Source organism: Mangifera indica, chromosome 1 (genome assembly GCF_011075055.1).
Source record: "Mangifera indica cultivar Alphonso chromosome 1, CATAS_Mindica_2.1, whole genome shotgun sequence".
NCBI lineage: Eukaryota > Viridiplantae > Streptophyta > Magnoliopsida > Sapindales > Anacardiaceae > Mangifera > Mangifera indica.
In genome coordinates, this window is record NC_058137.1 from 1,737,762 (window position 1) to 1,758,382 (window position 20,621).

General features: G+C 34.8%; 4 protein-coding genes across 8 annotated transcripts; 1 reads left to right on the forward strand and 3 right to left on the reverse strand.

The window, feature by feature from the left end:
* Positions 1-1,966: 1,966 nt before the first annotated feature.
* On the forward strand, positions 1,967-7,099 carry LOC123217223 (transcription factor EMB1444-like). Its single transcript, XM_044638068.1, has 10 exons — positions 1,967-2,696; positions 3,154-3,342; positions 3,828-3,921; positions 4,018-4,059; positions 4,262-4,321; positions 4,650-5,807; positions 5,890-5,991; positions 6,412-6,558; positions 6,652-6,777; positions 6,867-7,099. The coding sequence occupies exons 1-10, from the start codon at positions 2,599-2,601 to the stop codon at positions 6,945-6,947; spliced, it is 2,097 nt and encodes a 698-aa protein (XP_044494003.1). The 5' UTR covers positions 1,967-2,598; the 3' UTR covers positions 6,948-7,099.
* LOC123217231 (ultraviolet-B receptor UVR8-like) lies at positions 7,002-11,150 on the reverse strand. Of its 4 annotated transcripts, none has more exons than XM_044638114.1 (11): positions 10,812-11,150; positions 10,463-10,536; positions 10,285-10,369; positions 9,963-10,094; positions 9,641-9,832; positions 9,223-9,462; positions 8,896-8,939; positions 8,297-8,479; positions 7,989-8,079; positions 7,453-7,496; positions 7,002-7,378 (listed from the first exon to the last, which is right to left on the reverse strand). In XM_044638114.1, exons 1-11 carry the CDS (start codon positions 11,011-11,013, stop codon positions 7,256-7,258), a joined length of 1,410 nt encoding a protein of 469 aa, XP_044494049.1. In that variant the 5' UTR covers positions 11,014-11,150; the 3' UTR covers positions 7,002-7,255. The 4 variants fall into 4 exon arrangements, with proteins under 4 accessions (XP_044494049.1, XP_044494038.1, XP_044494027.1 ...); XM_044638103.1 differs by having other exon boundaries at positions 9,223-9,468; XM_044638092.1 differs by having other exon boundaries at positions 9,641-9,874; positions 10,812-11,149.
* Positions 11,151-12,795: 1,645 nt separating this feature from the next.
* LOC123214503 (tropinone reductase homolog) lies at positions 12,796-15,932 on the reverse strand. Of its 2 annotated transcripts, XM_044634307.1 has the most exons (6): positions 15,556-15,932; positions 14,461-14,581; positions 14,161-14,368; positions 13,863-14,082; positions 13,671-13,783; positions 12,796-13,583 (listed from the first exon to the last, which is right to left on the reverse strand). In XM_044634307.1, exons 2-6 carry the CDS (start codon positions 14,547-14,549, stop codon positions 13,383-13,385), a joined length of 831 nt encoding a protein of 276 aa, XP_044490242.1. In that variant the 5' UTR covers positions 14,550-14,581; positions 15,556-15,932; the 3' UTR covers positions 12,796-13,382. The 2 variants fall into 2 exon arrangements, with proteins under 2 accessions (XP_044490242.1, XP_044490251.1); XM_044634316.1 differs by lacking the exon at positions 15,556-15,932 and having other exon boundaries at positions 14,461-14,628.
* Positions 15,933-16,069: 137 nt separating this feature from the next.
* LOC123214515 (tropinone reductase homolog) lies at positions 16,070-17,510 on the reverse strand. Its single transcript, XM_044634329.1, has 5 exons — positions 17,284-17,510; positions 16,993-17,200; positions 16,706-16,922; positions 16,511-16,623; positions 16,070-16,430 (listed from the first exon to the last, which is right to left on the reverse strand). The coding sequence occupies exons 1-5, from the start codon at positions 17,370-17,372 to the stop codon at positions 16,248-16,250; spliced, it is 810 nt and encodes a 269-aa protein (XP_044490264.1). The 5' UTR covers positions 17,373-17,510; the 3' UTR covers positions 16,070-16,247.
* Between the last annotated feature and the right edge of the window lie 3,111 nt (positions 17,511-20,621).

Consider the following 20,621-nt stretch of genomic DNA (forward strand, 5'->3'; position numbering starts at 1 on the left):
ACCAACTTAAAAATTAATTATTTAGACTTATATTTTTAATTGAAAAAAATAAAACCCTAATCGTAACTCCGTTAGTCTAGATTTCATAATCACACAAATTACAATTGAAATTAGGTTAAAATTACATCAAAATCTTATCGGAATGATACGATTCGTTAAAATCACGTTATTCAATACAATTTTGATTTGACTACTATTATTACAATGTAATTCTAATTTGAGTGTAATTCCAATTATGGTTGATGATTACTTTAGATTTTAAAAGTTAAAATTTTTAATAAAATAAAGGTAAAAATATATTTAATACAGTTGTGGACATAAAATATTATTTAGATTTAATAAATATTAAACATTATCATTTGAAAAATTAACTAATTTCATTAAATATGAAAACAATCATATTCAATAATTTATAAAAAAAAGATTTGGAGTATATCAACTAACAAATAACAATAAGAAATGATATTTTTTTTAATTTATTAGGTTATCTTTTTCTATTAATTCGATGAAAAACCCATTAAACTCTATTAATTTTATATAAAAATAATAATTCATTTACTCTTTTTATGTTGACTTTTTTTTAAATTAAATTATTTTAATTATTTAAAAACCTAACAAATAATACCTTTATTCTCAATGAAATTTCTAATTTTGAGTTTAAACCTTTGTTCAATTTCAAATTGGATTATTTAATGAACAAATTCTTTTGTCTAGACTTATTTGAGATCTAAATTTTATTTGGGCTAAACAACGATTTTCCATTTAAAGTTGGATGTAAACTCAGTTTTTTTATCTATTAATTAATAAAAATTTAAATATTCATCAATCTATTAAAATTTACTGTTACTGTCAAGAATAAAATTATCAATTTTTAAAATATTATGAAAAATTAAAAATGTATTAAATTTCTAATCCCTAAGTTTAAAAACTAATAAATTTCTTTCTCTTGAAGGTTTAAAAAATCAATATTTTTTCTTAGGTTTTTTCAACTACCATTGTTGTCGAGCAGAGATGGCAATGTTATTCCTCCCTCCTGGTTTCTCTCTAAGCAACGCTCTATTTTTTACCATCATCGACTAACAAAATTGACAAATGAAAATAAATTGATCGTCACCAGATAAAGACGAATCACGTTTTCATTTGGAGATGATCGATTCATCTTTGTTGGCTTGTTTTGTCGTTGATGATGGCTGAAAGTTGAGCATTGTTGAGAGAAGATGAAAGAGAGAGAGAACGCCACCATGTATGATCGTTGGTAACGTGTTAGAAAAACCTAGGAGAAAAAAAAGTTTTTCAAATTTTACATAAATGAAATTGGTTAGTTTTTAAATATTTTTATTAAATAATAATTTTATTTCTGCTAATAACAATAAAATTTAATAAATAAATAAATATTTAAAATTTTAATAATTAATAGATAAAAAATTAAATTTACACCCAAGCTTGGGTGAGAAATAGTCATCCAGCTTTTTGTTTGATGGAAACTAAATTTCTCGAACCGATTGATTGAGTTTCGGGTTTGTAGGCTCTAATCAATAAACTAATATTTAAATTTAAAATTATAATATTATACATCAGTACTAGGGTTGGATTTGAATCAAGTCTACTTGAGTTCGGTTCGAATAAACCCAAAACGAGTTAGCCCTATACGAGCTCGATCGAGCTATTCACTAAATTTTATAATTAAAAATTTTGATAGAAAATATCGTCGTTTTGTTCAATATGTATTAAAATAATGTCGTTTTAATAATAAAAAATAAACTGAATCGAATTCAAACCGAATTTAAGCTTGACTTCAATGAACTCAAACTCAAATTAAAACTCAATTATATATAAATCAAACCGAATTTAAATTCAAATAAAGCCAAACTTAATTTAATTCGAACCAAATCCTAATAAGTGGATATTATTCGTGGATCATTTGTTAATATAATAGTATTCGAACATGAAAGTACTCCGTGGGCCACGAATGGCACTGTGACCTTAGGAGATTTTATAAAATATAATTTTGGGCAGTTTGGAATCCGCCGAGGGCCAGTCACCGGAGGCCAAGGTAGTCTATAAAGTACGGTCACTTCGTTAACTTAGAGCCATCGAGTTTTAGCTTCCTGTCTTCCATTACCGGAACTTGAAGCAACTCAGAGTCTTGAGACAGAGACAAACATGGAATCCAATGAGTTTGAGCATCGTAACATTCTCTAATCTTTGAAACTTGCTCTGTTGTGTTTTTAAAGTGAGTTTCAAACTGGGTTTAGTTTAATTGTTTTGTTTTTAGTGTATGATAATTTAGATTTGTGAGTGGATTTGATGGAAAAGGAAGTCTTACTGGAAAGTTGTCGTCTTGAAGGTGTGTGGGAGTAATTGTAAGAAGGAATTAGATTGGTTTAGAGTTAGTGAAAGTCGAAAGTGGAGTTAATAGAAATGGGTTTGTTACTTCTATGTTCAACGGGGCCACCACTAAAGCGGAGAGCTGGGTTGAGGATAAAACAGGCGGGACGAGGCTCATATCGTGGTAGCTAGAGAAGATTTTTGTGGTATTTATTTGGGTAAATTGCTTTTGTGTTAGAAATCTTTGTGTTTTTCTCTCGAGTTAATCAGATGGGAACTACTGCTTTGAGGCAATTATTCAAGAGTTTTTGCACCAATTTATCTTGGAATTATGCTATGTTTTGGAAGCTGAACCATCAGGCCCATATGTAAGTTGTTTTATTTTACAATTTTTTTTATGCATGATTTAATTGTGTCAATCTCTTTGACATGATGTTTAAAGGCAGATTACTTTTAGGATTTACAGTATACTTTGGGTGGATGGTCTAATACTAGTGATTATGGGGTTCTTATGCTGGAATTAACTTGTGAGTTTCTATAGTTATTGAAGTTCCTATTAAACTTTGGTGATATATTTGGTGTGATTTTGAATTTATGTTAGTTGCAAGCATATATGTGATGCATAATAAGTCATGTATGGTAGTTTTTACGGGATGAAAATTCAGGATTAAACACTTTTTCCAGTACACTGATTATTTACTGGTTAATTTATTTATTGGTTTCCTTTATCGCTACATATCTGGATATTGTGATACTGATTTCTACAGGTGTGCAATTTTTATGTGTGTACTCTGAATTTATGAATTAGTTGCATTATTATTTCAGGGTCTTGAGCTGCGAAGATGGATTTTGTGATTTTGTAAAAGTGATCTCTGAAGACATCTATTGTACTGGTGCTAAAGAATTATTCCCTTCACACAGTGGAAAAAATGTAGAAGGTGGTGATTATGGGGGATGTTCAATTGGGTTAGCGGTGGCTAACATGTCAACTCTTCATTATACCTTGGGAGAGGGGTAAGTTCTTTTTATTGGCTTTCATAGTTATGTGCACTACACTCATTTTGGTCCATTTGCATTTTATATATTTTGTAATTATTAAACCAAGTAGCTTCGTGTGTCCATATCTATTGCTTCTTGTGGAATGGAGGTTTTTGAGGTTGAACTCTCAAGAAACTAATCTGAAGGTCTCCTTTAATTTCCTCAGTCCTCACCTATCGCTAATAATTGTTCTCTGCTCACCATCCTCTGTCCTAAAGTTGCAACCTAAACTCCTATCTGATTTGCATCTAATTATGATGTGAAACTCTTTGCACACTCAGTTGTTGCTTGGGAAGACATTAATTGATCATTAATCTTATTTATATTGATAAGGAAAAGTAACAAGCTGTATGATTGCAGCTGAGTTCTGTGAAATTATTTTTATGGAATGTTAACTGACTCCTATAAAATAAATAAATAAAAGGTGCAATGTTAATTAACTATGTTTTTTTATTTAACAGAGTTGTTGGTGAAGTGGCTAATACAGGGAATCATTTTTGGTTTTTTAATGATAATGTTTCTACTGGCAAATTCAATTCTAACTTAGTTCAGGAGGTGAGTTTCTTTCCACGGTTCTTTAATTTAGGAGAGTCAAAACCTTTGTTCATACCGGTCAGTTTACATTCTCAAATACAATTTTTCTATTTACAGTGTCCTGAAGAATGGCTGCTTCAGTTGGCCTTGGGTATCAAGGTAATTTATTTTTTCAATATGCCTTACAAATCACTTATGAAACGTTGTCTTCTCTTGGCAGATGCTCATGTTCATTTGTGTGCTTGTTCATGTATGTTGTGTAGCCATGGAATAAGCACACAGGCTAACTTTTAGCTGTTCTAATTTCATATATTAAGTCCTCCAAAAGTTGATGTGTTAAGTATTGATAATGCTTGTGCAGACTATTTTGCTGGTACCTGTACTTCCGCATGGAGTTCTGCAGCTTGGCTCATTAAAAGTGGTGTGTATCTGTTTGGCTGTAATGGCAATTCTTGATGATTGTTCTGATACCAACTGTTTTGGTTTCAGATGTTCTATCTTTGAATATTCCTGTTAGTATTCTGTGGAAAAGGTTATTTTTCTTTTGAGTTAAGATGCTATACATCTATGTCTGGGAAGGTCCAAAACAATGAACTTTGGGAGACACAAATGCTATGGTTATTGAAGTGATAGTTCTTGTACTTGACATACTTTTCTCCCATTGAGGAGTCTGCACTTGTGCTCACACATGTGTGATGTGCCATATTCTCCATAAGTACTTACACAAGGCTTCTCTCTTCCTATAACAGGTTGCTGAGGATCAGGTATTGGTAGCATATATCAAAGATAGATTCATGTTTTACAGTGCTTGCAGAAATGTTGTACCTTCTACCTTAGGGAGAGAAATCCAAAATCAACCATCATCAACCCTACAATCTGATATCATCAATAGCTTAGATAAACCATCATCTTCTACCATTTGCCCTGTCAAATCTCAAGAATCAGATACTGTTGGCATTGGTGAGCCAAATAAAATTGTGCTGTCATCTTTGGATCAGGTTGCGCCATTGTTAACTTTTCAGGATGCACACAAAACATATGGGGAGCACCTCTCGGGATGTGAGAACAAGCCACTAGTTGGCTTCAATAAAGTATCAGAATCACCAAGTCATTTTATCGATGCCAGTGAGTTGGAATTAGTGGAGAGTAAGTTGTTTGGATTATCTTGTCTGGAAGAAGAATTACAGGCATATTCTTCATATCCTGTCGGAGATACAATGGAACAGCTATTTGAAAATAAGATCCTAAATGATACAGTTCACAACAGTTCAGCCAGTTTCCTTAGCTTCCCCAGGGATTGTGAGTTACACAAAGCACTTGCACCAACTGTTGAGAGACATACCAATGAATATTTGTGGAAATCATCTTTCTCAATGGATAAGACATGTAGCGGCTCAAGTTTGATCTCCAATAGTAATCTGTCTAGTGAATTTGAGCCATCATGGTTTGCAAAAGAAGGTGATACAGAATATCTGTTGGAAGCTGTTGTTGCCAATGTATGTAGCAGTTTGGATGAAACTTCCGATATATGTAATAGTGTCAGGTCGTCTTTAACTTTGCTGGAACAATTTGTTTCTGTGCAACCACAAAGCAAATATAAGGCAAGTGTGCTGATTGGGGATGATTCAGTTTCCCAGAGCCATTTTACATCCTCTTGTATTGCTGGAGAGAGAATTGAATGCTCTCCAACTTTGACTACTATCAAGAGTACAATGGGCACAGTTATTGACAAAGAAAAGCTGGAAAAAGATTCCAAGTACATGCAGCCCAAGAAGGAATCAAAGCCATCCTCTGCCAGCAGAAAAAGGGCTAAGTCAGGTGATAACCGAAAAAAAAGGCCCAGGGATAGACAGCTGATCCAGGACCGGCTCAAGGAACTGCGGGACCTTGTTCCAAATGGCTTCAAGGTAAGTGCTTTATTGGGTTTAAAGTCATTTCTATCAAGATCAAATTAAATAAACAATTTGCTATGGTTTTTGGTGCATTCAGTGTAGCATAGATGGCCTCTTAGAGCAAACCATAGAGCATATGCTGTACTTGAGAAGTGTAACTGACCAGGCGGAGAAGTTGAGACAATGGGTGTATGACGAGGTATGGTCTCTGAAGATCATTCACGAATTGCGTCTTGTTATGTCAACCATTCAATTAAAAAATTTTGTTTTTCTGCTTGCAGTTAGACATTGCATAAAACTCAAATCAGTCATATACTCTTATATAATAACTTTTTCTAATAAGATTTTTTGTTTGTCTAGAAATTGAAACATTTACTCATGTAGAATTGTATTTGAGAAAGAAGTGGGTGGTTAATAAGTGAGTTCACTACGGCAGTAGGTTTATGATTATTAACAAAGGCAACTGTGAACAGATTAGATTCAGTAGGAACGTACCACCACTCTTCATCTGTTAAAATGATCTTTATATCCGAGCTTATTCTCAAGAGGAAGCTGTTGGAACTTTCATTATATGATTTTGTAATCTTAAAGATACAAAGCAAAATTGTAATTCTTGCAGATGGGTGCCCGCAAGGATTTAAGATCATCGGAAACCTCAGATAGAAACCAAAGTGGGACAACTTGGGCTTTTGAATTGGGAAATGATGTCTTGTTGTGCCCCATAGTTGTTGAAGATCTTGCATGCCCAGGACACATGCTTATAGAGGTGTGTTATGAACTTGAATCTTTATCTTTGAAGCCATGTTGTTTAACCCAAAAATAAAAAAATATTGATTCCCAATCCTCCGTTTTGCGTCAGATGCTATGCAACGAGCATTGTCTATTTCTTGAGATTGCTCAGGTGATCCGAAGTTCTCAACTGACCATCTTGAAGGGTGCCATGGAAAGCCGTTCAAACAACACATGGGCACATTTCATTGTTGAGGTATCACGCTAACATTCTGTTTTCAGAGCTTTTCTTGATGATGCTGTATTAGAAATAGCAATGACGTGCTGCATTTCAATTTTGCACAGGCATGGAAGGGATTTCACAGGACAGACATTTTCTGGCCTCTGATGCACCTCTTACAACGCAAAACAAATTGCAAGATCTAACGTGCTTGTCTTACAAAGTAGAATGCTGTACTGAAAAAATTCAATTGACAAACATCTTTGAATTGCTAAAATTTGGATTGCCAAATCTAATGGACATCTATTGTATTAATACAAGTTTTATCATGTGTAAAGAGTAATCAAATTTCCACTGCGGTCTTTAAGTAAAGCTACAGTACAGAACTAACAAACACATGCTGCTTCCATGCATGCACATGAAAAGACAAGACGCATAAATAAAATCAACAGAATAGTCAGGAAGCTAACTATCCTAGCAAAACTGTCATCTCGGTGTTTCCGAGGTTAGGAAATCAGAGCTGTGTTCTACCCAGCAATAGTGTGTGCCACCAACCACACGCAACATTTTGTGGCAGAAAACCTTCCATGGGTACCGGAGACGGAATGTTGCGATCTATTGAATCACCCAGACCCAGCTGCAGGGAACAGGATTTAGAAAGTTGAATTTGTAGCAAAATAAAAATCTGTGATGAAGGGATCGGAAGGTTACCTGGCCATACTTGTTCCACCCCCAGCTGAGCAATTGGCCGTCCTCTTCAATAACCACAAACAGACAGCATTATCAAAACTAGAAAATGGCAGTCATCATGTTTCATTATTTTGAATGGTTATCTAATTTCTTGTATAACTAAGGTCAACTATGCCACTCATGCAAATCATTGATTTCTACAGGCACAGCTGTCATGCATGACATGACTGATGATTATGAAATGTCACCATCAGGAATTTCTTCTTTTAGTTATTGGCAGGGCAAAAGTGAGACAAAACAAGAAAAAGAAATCCCTCCGGGCAGGTATGTGGAGGGAACAATAGTTCACCGGAAACAAAAATTTTTATCTCATGTAAGAGCATATATTAAATCCTCAGATGAAAGGCAAGCTTGAAAGACGAATAATTGATAGCAAACTTCCCAAAATTCAATTCCTCATATGGTGTATTCACCGTGATTCTCAACTTCCAAACTACAGAAATGGCTTCAAAATGATGTTACAGGCCATGATGCAACTACCAGCTGTGGGTTCATACCTGTCAGCACGGCACTATGACGAGCCCCACAAGAAACTACTTTTGCACGCTTACTTTGCAAGACTGAAGCATCCAACAGCTTCGGTATAGTCTGAAGCAAACATAAAAATCTTTAAGCTAATATCACCTATTAAAAGTAGTGTTCTTTTTTTTTTTTAAATATATATATATATATTTTAAAGTACATTATTATGCCACAAGAATTAACATAGAGCTACAAGTTGTACGAGCACTTATCTAAATATCATAGATGGGTTTTAGTTGGAAAAGGCAAATAAAATTTACATATTATTGCATTTAGCATTTACCTCAGCTTGGTCAGCACCAGTGCCCAACTGTCCAAACTGGTTTCCACCAAAGACATATACATGACCTTCAACTGAGATACACAAGGTATGCCACAGTCCAGCAGCAATCCTCTCCACTTTAATACCAGTTAAAGAAGACACACAAGTTGGCCTCAACAGATCATTTGTGCTTCCATGCCCACACTGGATCAAAAGAAACCATGAGAGACAATGTTTTAGCAAGAGCACTGACATTCTTGAAACTATATCAATAAGGACTAGCTTCACCAACATGCAGATGCATGAGCCCAAGGGCAAAACCAAAGGAAAGTGCTCTTCAGAGAAATCGTTGGATGACAAAAGGGGTAATATTTTCCATTTCTGAGGGGTCAATTGACCCTTGATATCACCTCCACTGAAGCCTGCGAAAAGCTGTGCAGCTGTACCACAGCTGTGGTGCTCCAGACCACAATACTCTATAGATCATATTCAGATATTGAGCTTTGTCAAGAACACAACCAAGGGGGTTATAGCGACAAGGGCCTTATGTTATTTAATGCAAATCATGGGCCATAAATCACTCAATTTAAGACAATGCACTTCTTTAATATACATCCCACCTGTCCGTATAGTCCCCATCCAAAAGTAAGCAGAGCTCCAGTATCTGCAAACAAAACATGTTAAGGAAATTTGCAAGTTAGAATAATTTCATCAAGAGCAAGTTAACACTTTCACTGTATTCTCAAATTAATCAGCTAAGATTGCCCCCAAGGGGAAAAAATGAACCAATAATTGTGGTAAATTGATGTGGCCATATATGAGATTAGGGCATCTGGCATAAACAGTAATAAACTATGCTAATCCAGTGAATTTTCTTCATTCTATTGGAAGAACCTCAAAAACATTTCAGCAATAAGATGACTAAAAATCAGCCATCAACTGCTGACCTGTTATTAGGGCACTATGCCGACCTCCGCATGCAATCCCTTTCACAAAACTTCCGGCGACCTTGGAAACTTGCACTGACGAGTTTGTGCTTCCTTGACGAACAACTAAGGATCTATCTTTTCCAGAAGCCGCTGACTCAATGCAAGGTATGAGATGAGGAGTTGACACCATTTTTATCCGGGAACCCAAACCTAGCTGTCCTTCACCTCCGTAGCCCCAACCCCACACCTGTCCCATATCTGAAACTTCGGTTAAAAATATGATGCATCAGGTGTCTTGCTTTACATCAAAAATCTTCCAAAGGCTTCGAACTTCTACAACCTACAAAACTACTTAGGGTGACTACAGAGAAAAGACGACTTCACCTGAAAATCATAAGTGTCCGTGCTGTGCTGACCCAAGATATAGTTGGTTTACCTGATAATACTAAAGTGTGGCGTCCACCAGCAGCAACCATTGTGATCTTCACTCCAGGATCAAGTGTTACAGGAGAAGGGGACACAGTAAAAAAATCATCACTTGTTGAACTTTCAGATTCTTCTCTAGGAGATGATGTTTTTCTTCGCTTTACAACTTCTTCCCCAGCCTTTTTGTTATCAAAATGAGACACTGCACCACCATTTACATTCAAACCTTGAGACCTTGTGCTAACTGTTAAAAATTCAAACAACATTAGGTTTTAAAACAATGAAAATTCCCAGTTTCAATTTCCTTGAAGAATTATATTTCAAAAAAACACCTTGCTCAGTAAGAGGACCACTTTGTTTCCCGATAACATCCTTCTGAGAATTTCCACCAGTAGTTAAATCAAGAGGTACTTTTGCTAAGGGAACACACTCTTTCCAACCCCATGTGTATACTTCACCCGAATCTGTGCATTGAGAAATGACAAAAAGGTTATTTGGATTCAGTTCAATCACAAAACCAAATCCGGAAGAGAATTTTCTATAGCACGTGCTCATGCAAGTAAACCAGGTCTTCCCTTGTCAGATCACAAAGCTTCATAAATTATTTACAACAGGGAAAATATTTTAAAAAGATGAAATTTGACACAAGGGTACCTGTAACTGAAACACAATGAGCCCAACCAGCAGCAGCGTCCACTACCGAAGCTTCAGTTGGAAGAAGAAAAGGTTCCGGCGTTTCCTTGATAATGGGGGGCGGCAGAAAGAGGACGCTAAATCAATTGTTATACAAAATAGAATAAATAAATTTGTACATCAGAAATTGCTGCATTACCCCATGCTTTCCTGAAGTCACATAACTTTGACCTTCATCATCTGTTGATCCCCATGTTATCAGCTTTCCACACTCTAATTTCAACCAATAACAGTCCCAATTAATTACCTTATTATTCGCCAAAATAACTAAAGAATATAATTATTTCAAAGCAGCTTAAATACCAAAACCACTCAATCAAGATTCAAAATATTTGTAGAAAGAATTACATCAAAGCATAGAAACATTAGAAAAAATAAAAGCTGAAATATTGACTATGGAGAAGAAAAAGACGAATCAATTGAATCACTCGATCAAACTTAATAGAGAACTAGAAACAGAGAAGTTAGCACAAGGTGAAATTTTTTACTTGAAATGGCAAGAGCAAACCCGCAGCCACCGCCGCAAACATCCTTCCACGCATCGTCGCCATGCAATCGGACCGGAATTGGAGAAAGAATCGGCGATTTCTCAGGCGAAATTCCCGGTAAATAGCCCCACATATAAACAACGGTCTCTTCACTTTCCTCCATTTTCACATCCTCTTCTCTCTTACACTCATTTATTTCCATTTCAACAAACAAAATCCCGATAAATCAGATGTAAATACGCCGAGCTTAAGGCCTGAACTGTGATAAGATTTGCGTTTTGAAGAGAGAACTGAATAAAACGGCAAACCAGAGTCAATCCGTAACTACAATTTCGACTGGAAAAAAACTAAAGGGCCGTATCATTTACAGGGACATAACATATGCCACGTCGGATGCCACGTATTTGTCTGCATACGTGGCCTAATCATGGCCGTGTTTTGGATTATTCCTTCTACGCCACGAATTCTGTCGAACTTTCTGGAAGATCACCTTGTAGTTCCTCGTTCGCTAAGATTGTCTAGTTGGTGCCACGTGGTGGGCTCCCACTCCTCATTTATATTTTATAATTAATGGGTGATTTGAAATTAATCATATTTCTGAATGCCCTCGTATAGTGGGTACGTGTCAGAAAGTGAGTCGTTGAGATTAAATTTTTGTATGATGGAAGGTCAGAGACCTAATGTGACAAGACAAGCATTATTTAGGCACGTTAAAGTAAGTTGGAAAAATTTGTCAAATTGATTAATGGATAAAGTGATAAACCAACCAAGGCCATCCATCCAATGATTTAGAATTTTAGTTAAAGTTTTGGTGCAACTTCTGATAAGCTATATATATATATATATAAATTTAAAATTTAAAATTTCCACTGGTCATGAGTTTGTATACATGGAAAGAACTTGTTTGCAATGTGTACATTTTTATGGTCGAAATGATTATTTTCTCTTTTATAAGTTTAAAAAGTCTAATTTTTCACATGTATTTACTTCTTTTAATGAATTTTGTTGATGATAAGAGTATAAAAATTATTTTGTACAAATTTTTCTAGTTTTTATTTCTTTTTTCAACTCTTATTCAAATTATTTTCACTTTTCTTATTTAGTAAATGCATTTTTATTTTTTTTTCTCTTCTTCGTCTCTTTTCATCACGGTCATCCCGTGTTTTTTCAATTATATCTAAATTATTTTTTCACAAGTCAAATTGACTTCTAACAACACTGATTTTCTCTTGTCATCACTAGTAATCGTGTTTCTACTCGTCTTTCTTGTCGTGTTTCAATTCATCTTTCTTGTCGTGTCTCAATCACCTGAGTTTTGTCATTATTGATTATTATGTGTATCTTATCTCCCTTTTATCGTCATGATGATGTCTCTTTTATCCTTTCCAATAATACCATTTTCTTATCATGATCGATTCAATTGCTTTCTCATTGATGATTAAAATATTATAGGATCTAAGGATGTAGGGGATGAAATTTTAAATTACTTAAAGTTTTGATATTTTTTAGATATTTAAGTTATAAATTTTTAATATTATTGAATATATATTGGTAATTTGATATTTGCATTAAATGTTAAGGAAATTTTAAATTTTAATAATAAAGATAAAATAATCATCTTACATAAACAAATCAAAATCCAATACAAAAAAATAAATGATAAATAAAAAGTTAGACTTTTCAAACTTACTTTTCATCAAAGTTCAATACGCGTACATTAGTTTTCAAGAGAAAGTGTATTTTTTAATGATGACAAATAAATACTCGTATTAAGAAGGGTTTTTGTGTAACATCACACAAAGACCCGATTATTGTCAAATCTTTGCTTTGAAAAATTATAAATTGTGTTATAAATTGAATAAATATTATTGATAAAATATTTTATAATTTATAATATTATAATATAATCTAAAATGAAATCTAATATAATGAAATTGAAAAAATAATATACAATAAATTAAAATCATATTAAATCAGAATCAAATTAAATTAAAAACGGATCAAATTAAAATCGAATTGAATCAGATAAAATTATACAACTTATTTAACACACTTTCCGTTCTCGCAAATGTTGATCAAGCTCCCTTTGGTTGCGAGAACAAGTGTGAGCTGCTACTTCAAATCCTGCAAGTTTTTTGACTATTGCATCTCTATTCTCTAAAGCAAAATACGAAAAGAAGGCTAATTAATTAGTGAGCCAAGCCATTATGTAATTCATTTGCATAAAAGTCGGAGTCAGCAACCCAATGCCTTCAGCTCCACTGGTTAAGAGAGCAGTCATCCCCTTCAGAGACTACCTTTCTTGCCTGGCGCCACTTATCTGTGGTACACTGCAGCCATTTTATCAATCTTTTCACAAGAGGTGACAAATCTTTAATTAAAACTAAAACTATTGCACATTAAAACCATATCAGCTACGATGATATATATCAGGCGAACAAGTTCCCTAAAGCCATGTAAAACGAACTACAAAGTCATTAAGACAACAGACAATCTTGGTCTTCTGAGAAACTATAACATTATTTAGAAGCATCGATCATCTAATGTTTTAGCTCTTCAGGGTTGAAGGATTTAATTGTTTTTGTTATAAGTTGAGCTGAAACCATTCGCAGTATATCCTCCATCAACACATATGACTTGTCCGGTGATGTATGAAGCAGCAGGGAAGCAAAGAAATGCCACCGGTGATGAAACTTCTTCAGGCTCTCCAGCCCGGAACATAGGAGTTCTAGAGACTATTTGCTCAAGAGAATTCTTGCATTGAGGATCATCCTAAAGGGAAAGAGGAATTTACAAGTAATCAGGCATATTCAAAAAAGAAGCAAATAATGGCTGCAGAAAGTAAAGCAGATTTTATACCATCAACGACTTCAGTTGTGAGGTTGCGATAAGTCCTGGTGCAATTGTATTAACACGAATCTTGTCCTTTGCCCATTCACATGCCAAGTTTCTTGTAACTTGGTTAACTGCAGCTGGTAGCAAAATGTGTTGATGGGTGAATCTTCAAATCCTAATGGAGGAATTTGTTCCAAATTCTCAATTAAAATGTACCTTTAGATGCTGCATAGACAGAAGACAATTGGGAAGTAGCCTTAAAACTTGCGACGGAGGAAACAAATACAATATTTCCATTTCCTGAAGCTTTCAACAAAGGGTGGGAAAGTTGAGAGAGATGGAAGGCATACTGAAAATTAGCAGCCATTATAGTTGAGATATCTTCTTCTGTGAATTCCAAGGCAGTTTTACCAATAACCCTCCCAGCATTGTTCACCTAAGCAAAGTAATGGATTCGTTAAAAACTGTATCAAGTTTGTAAATCAGCCTAAAAATTACAGAAACGAAACTTTACAAGGATGTTGAGCGCGCCCCGGAAGACAGAAGAGACGGTTTTGATCAAACTTTCCCTTTCAGCACGATCTAAAAGGTCACAGACGGATCCTGTCACTGTAAATCCCTTACTTTTCCATTCCTTCAAGCATTGATCGAGCTCTTCTTGGTTACGAGAACAGGTGTGGACATGGGCGCCGAATCCTGCTAATTCTTCTACTATAGCATGCCTAAATTCTCCACAAAAAACAAAAAAAGAACAATGAGAAATTGAGAAAGAAGTAAAGAGAGGATTTTCAGATGAATTTGTTCAGTGACCAACCCTATGCCTCGGGTTCCTCCTGTTACGAGGGCAGTCATTCCTCTGAGAGACCATCTTCTTTCTTTGCTTCTGATCACTGATTCTCCCATTTTATTTAGTAATATGGTCTCTGTGATAGAGCCTGGTAAATTAATATGAAGTAATTAGAGGCCAAAACCAATAACCTTTACACGTATTGATGGTTAGCGTGGGATCCATTTGTCAAGGCCAAATTTCTAAAGTAGAATCCTTTTTCTTTTGTGTCAGTCAAGCAGGGATCTTGTCGTTTGAAAAAAAATCTAACTTCTGAATTATGGCAGATTACCAAATAATAAGGCACACTAAAGCTCCATCTTACTCAAACATTAATTGTATATTTAAGATAACGTCTTTTAAATCCCAACAGGACCGGCCGGTTTAATTGGGATTAACAGTTGGACCATTATGATCTGTTTATCAAATTAATCAAATCTTGAACAGGATCTTCCGACTTATCTGTTAACAAATAATATAAATTTAAAATAATTAAAAAATATAATTTTGTAGGTAACTATCCAATCTAAGGCCTGAAAAAGCACAACCCAAGCCATGAGTCATGCAGTGGACCTAGCCATATTAGTGAATTGACTCAGCTTATTAGTCTATACGAGTTTACAACTTAGTATTTAGACATGACGGGCCACACCAAAGTTAGCCCAGCTTATTAGTGAATTGACTCATGCAGTGGACCTAGCCATATTAGTGAATTGACTCAGCTTATTCTATTTAAATTAGAATTTGTTGCACTATTATCAGTTAGATAAAATGCGTCCCCGGAGAATTTAGGAGAGGGTGAGAAAGTTGACAAAGATGTTAAGGCTGACTCAAAATTGTTAAGCATTGTAGTTTAGATATCTTCTTTTCGTAATTTCTACGACACTTTTAATGGTAGCTATCCTGGAATTGTTCACCTAAGCAATCTTATGGATTCATCAGAAACTCTCTCAAGTTTGATAAATCGCCCATATTTTTATAGAAAAAAGAAGCAAAGAAATTGATGACTTGGTTAAACAATTTATGACGTTAGAAAAACTGAAGCATCTAAATCAGATTTGAATTATGCCTCCTGACACTTACAGGATTTCAGCCTCCCATGGAAGGCTCCGGCCACTGTCTAACAGATCACATACTGAACCGGTCACTCCGAACCCATGTGTTTTCCATTCCAGTAAACACAAATCTAGCTCCGTTTGAGTGAAAAGGCAGATGTGGACAAGTGCACCAAATCTTGTCAACTCATCTACTACTTCAAACCTAAATTCCCAATACAAAAATGATAAAGATTAAAAAACTTTATTTGTTAATTTGTTGTGTCAATGATTGATTTAAATTATAGCAGCTGGTCTGTAGCAGCAAACGACAGACTGGATCGAATCTAGCTTCATGGGGCAAGGAACCACTTATTTTTAATTTAATTCCAGGATTCTGGCTGAAATTTGGTGTTATATACTTATATATGACATCTTCAATTGAATTTGCAGGTCTCTTTCAATAGTGTCTATCTTTTTACAGTCTTCTGCAACTTGGGTTAGCCTACAAAGAAATCTTCTACAAATTTTTGCAGCTTGTCTGTGACTAAATGCTACATAGATTGTCAGAAGACTTGAAAGACTTCAAAATTTTTTTTAATTGGATGAAGAGATTGCGCATAATTCATATGATATAACTTAGGTCCTTACAAGATGGAAGCCCATTATTTAGAAAGAACGAGTCAGATCAAAGCTCTTGATTGACTTTTAGTATCATCAACACTGCTGAAGAAATTCTTTTCAAGTGCTGAAACCACTCACAGCATATCCTCCATCAACAAAGACAATCTGCCCTGTGATATATGAAGCAGCAGGGAAGCAAAGGAATGCCACCAGTGATGAAACTTCATCAGGTTCTCCCGGGCGGTGCATTGGGGTTCGAGACATCATATCATCATAACCATTCTTGTTCTTAGGATCTTCCTGTGAAAAGAGAAACTTTAATTTAGTGTAGCAGAATTGTAAAACCTCGATGGATTCATAAAAAAGTGAGGGGCTTATACCATCATGGCTTTCGGTCTTACTGTTCTGATTAAGCCAGGAGCAACAGTATTAACACGAATGTTATCTTTTGCCCACTCACAGGCCAAGTTCTTTGTAACCTGATTCATTGCTCCTGAGGGGAAAAAAACATAAAAAGATCAGCTGATATGTGATTCCTGGAATCATAATGACTAAATATGTTAATAAAATGATACCTTTAGATGCTGCATAAACAGATGAAAGAGGTATAGCCACAGAACTTGCAATGGAGGAATTAAATACAATGCTTCCATATCCTGAAGCTTTCAAAAGGGGGTGTGCAAGTTGACATAAGTGGTAAGCAGACTCAAAATTTGTAACCATAATAGTTGAGAAATCTTCAGCTGTGAATTCCACAGCTTCTTTACGGATAGTTGTCCCAACATTATTCACCTAAGCAAATCCATCATTTCTATTAGAAAAGTGTGTAAATTGGAGAAGAGAGAGATCCCAACACACTTACAAGGATGTTGAGCTTTCCCTGGAAGAGAGAGGAGACAGTTTCCATCAATTTCTCCCTTTGGTCACGGTAAAACAGGTCACACACTGATCCTGTCACTGTAAAACGCCTGCTTTTCCATTGTTGTAGACATTGATCAAGTTCTTTTTGGCTACGGCCGCAAGTGTGAACAACTGCGCCAAACCCAGCTAGTTCTTCTACAATTGCATATCTAAGAACATAAAAAAAATCAGGGCTTTCAGAAAAATTGATTAATGGAAAAGAAAATGAAAAGTTAATGTTGAGGTCGCTAACCCTATGCCTCGGCTTCCACCGGTGACTAAAGCGGTCATTCCTTTGAGAGACCACCGCCTTCCTTTGCTGTTGATGTCTACTTCAGTCATGTTCTTCTTTGACCATAATCAAATTCTTGAGATCGAAGACTAGAAGTTGGAGATATGAACTAAAGTGGATGTGTAAAAGTAGAAACAACAGACCCCCATTGACAGATGAAAGGCTGCATGGCTTCCACATGTCAAAGCTTATCAAATGTTTGGTGACTCTTGTGTTTTTCCAGGATGGCAGATGCGTCTGGTTATAATAATGGTGTAGAGTGTAGAGTTGCAAGTAAGCTTGTTTTTCCTTGAAATAGAATAATTGGATGGAAGTGGAAACTCCACATTATGCGCATGATTTGCATCCACTAAACCCATAAAGTAAAAGTGACAATAAAGATTAAAGAAAGACCCACTAGCTAATACATAAAGAGAAACTATGGGATAATGGACAAATGACACTTAGGGACCAAGTTGGGAGGCTTATTTAACCCATTACAACTTGATCATTTGTTGAGTAAACAAATAAACTACATTGGTATAGCTAAGTCCCTTGATAAAGTCATCCATCAACGGCTTGATCATTGGTTGAGCAATATTTTATCTTGACCAATCCTTTAGTGACAACTTCTTTAATTAAATAAAGTTTAATGTGCTTTGTTCTTTAATGAAATATGAGATTTTTAATCATTGAAATTATTGCTTTATTGTCACAAAAACCTCCATTGTTTTTTCTTGAATTTAGTGTAAATCTTTCTTGATTGTTCATATCCAAATTGCTTGACATACAGTTGAAGTGGCAACATACTCAAGTTCATAAGATAGTGAGTTCTTGCATTCTTAGAACTTTGTGACATCGCTTATAAACCAAGACTAGAAATAAAATTGCTAAATAATTAAAATTAGAAATTGGTCAGTATTATCTAGAGTACAAAATAGATTCCAAATTCTAAAATTATTTTTAACGATTAAAAAGCAATTTAGAATACTATATAAATATCATGTGTAACATTCCTCCATAGAAGTACTATCCATCGAAGAAGAAATGTTACGAATTAATATCCGGAGCGTCTATATAATTTTTTTCTTTTAAAATACTTTAAAATAAACGCATCACTAAAAATGTTTAGAAAGTATTCCAAGAAAACTGAAAATCTGGAAGCGAACAAAAGATGTATATATTCATATGAAACTCATTTGAAAGCGTCTGAAAGCAGAAAGTAATCATATACAACTATACAATCATCTCAAAAGGTCAAAAGTCGACCAGAACATGCCATTGTATGCATGTAATATAAACCAGAGATAACCTGCTCCAGTCGGATCTATCTTCGCTTACCTGACCCTGCCTCGCAGCTACCTCGATCACCTATACCTACAATCATGAAAGAAAAGAAAGTGAGTGATAAGAACACTCAGTAAGGGGAAAAATTAAGTAAACTATTTCCTTTCTTGTTCTAACTCACTTTTAGGACTCAACCTCACTCATAACCCCTATAAGAAATCGAGGGGATAATCTAGTTCATTCTTTACTATTTAGGTCATACTTTGTCTCATTTAGTGTCTATTTGATACTTTATGGAAGCTAACTATAGAGATTTGACACTTTTCTAAGCTCGAGCTCTCTTTCTTTCTTTCACTACACCATTTTTGAATCTGAATTGAGTTCTACTGCGAGCATGTTCTACTGTGAGCGGACCCTATTGGGGGTCTATGTCTTACTGCGGACGTGTAGTGTAAAGTATCCCCTCATAATTCATAACATGCATACGTGTCTTATATCTTACTAATCTTGCTTCCATCTAAATCTATTCATAATTCACCAGACCATATTCTTGAGACGACCCCTGAATCTTGAGTCCCAAATTCATTTTCTTGTTTTTCTTTATTTTCTTTTTCTTTTCTTTTTCTCTCTTTTCTTTCCTTTCCTTTCCTTTCCTTTCCAAAACTGTGAAATATTGTTCACAACCCTGTTCATTTGATAAGGCAGCCTTCTGTTTCATACAATTTCACAGTTCAAACGGTGTTTAATTCATACAAGCTATATATCATTGAAAAGAGGATTCAAAGATATTTCCAACAAACTATATCCAACAAGCTATAATAGCACTCATAATTCATTAGATAAGACAGTCAAAAGGTGAGATGAAATTAGTGACAAAAAATGGACTTCTCTGTTTATGTGATAAAGCAGCCCTTGTGGTTCATACAATATTTAACAATCCAAATGATCCTCAATTTATACAAGCTATATATCATTGAAAATAGAATTCAGAGAGCTTTCCAACAAGCTATAATAGCACTCATAATTTATTAGATAAGACAGTCAAAACGTGAGATGAAATCAGTGACCAAAAACGGACTCCTCTGTTTATGTGGTAAAACAGCCCTTGTGGTTCATACAATATTTAACAATCCAAATGATCCCCAATTTATACAAGCTATATATCATTGAAAAGAGAATTCAGAGAGCTTTCCAAAAAGATATAATAGCACTCATAATTCATCAGTTAAGACAGCCAAAACATGGGACGAATTCAGTGATAAAACTGTAAATATTATACAACTCTCTGCCATTAACAAAATCACACACATAAACACCCAAAATGGCAAAACAACATTTCCCAACTTCAAAATCATCCTTTATAACATAGATCCAAAGAACCAAAAGCCTAAAACATGCAAGATATCAATGATGATACCCCTTACCTTGTTTCAAGCCAAATTTTTGCAAGTTGGCTTCCTTCTCTTTGTTTTGCTTCCTTTATCACCAAAACCACTTTAAATCAATACCAAAACACACTAACATATTCACATCACATGCATATAAACATAGATAAAGGGAAATGAAGGAGATTTTTGGTTACCAAAGCTTCCAAGTGCTTCATTTTCTTTCTTGTCTTCCAAACTCCTTCAAATCCTTTCTTTTTCTTCAAGAAAACAAAGAAAAAGCATGAAGAATGGTGGCTGCTGGAATATGGACGAGAAATGATGGAAAAGTCTTGAAGTTTCTTGATTTGTCTTTTGTTTTTCTCTTTTTATCTTTATCTCCTTCTCTTTATCTCTTTTTCTTTTTTTTTTTTTTTTTGTCTTTTTGTATTTATATATATATATATATATATATATATATATATATATATATATAAACACACCCATACATATATATATATATTTAAAATGGAAAAATCTCAAAATAGGGTCAAAAGACATAATTGCCCTTGGAATATACCTGAGGGTATTACACCATGCAATCTATATTATCATCAAGTGAATTTGTGCTATCTTGGAACTTTATCTCTTATCTATCCTCTAATTGAT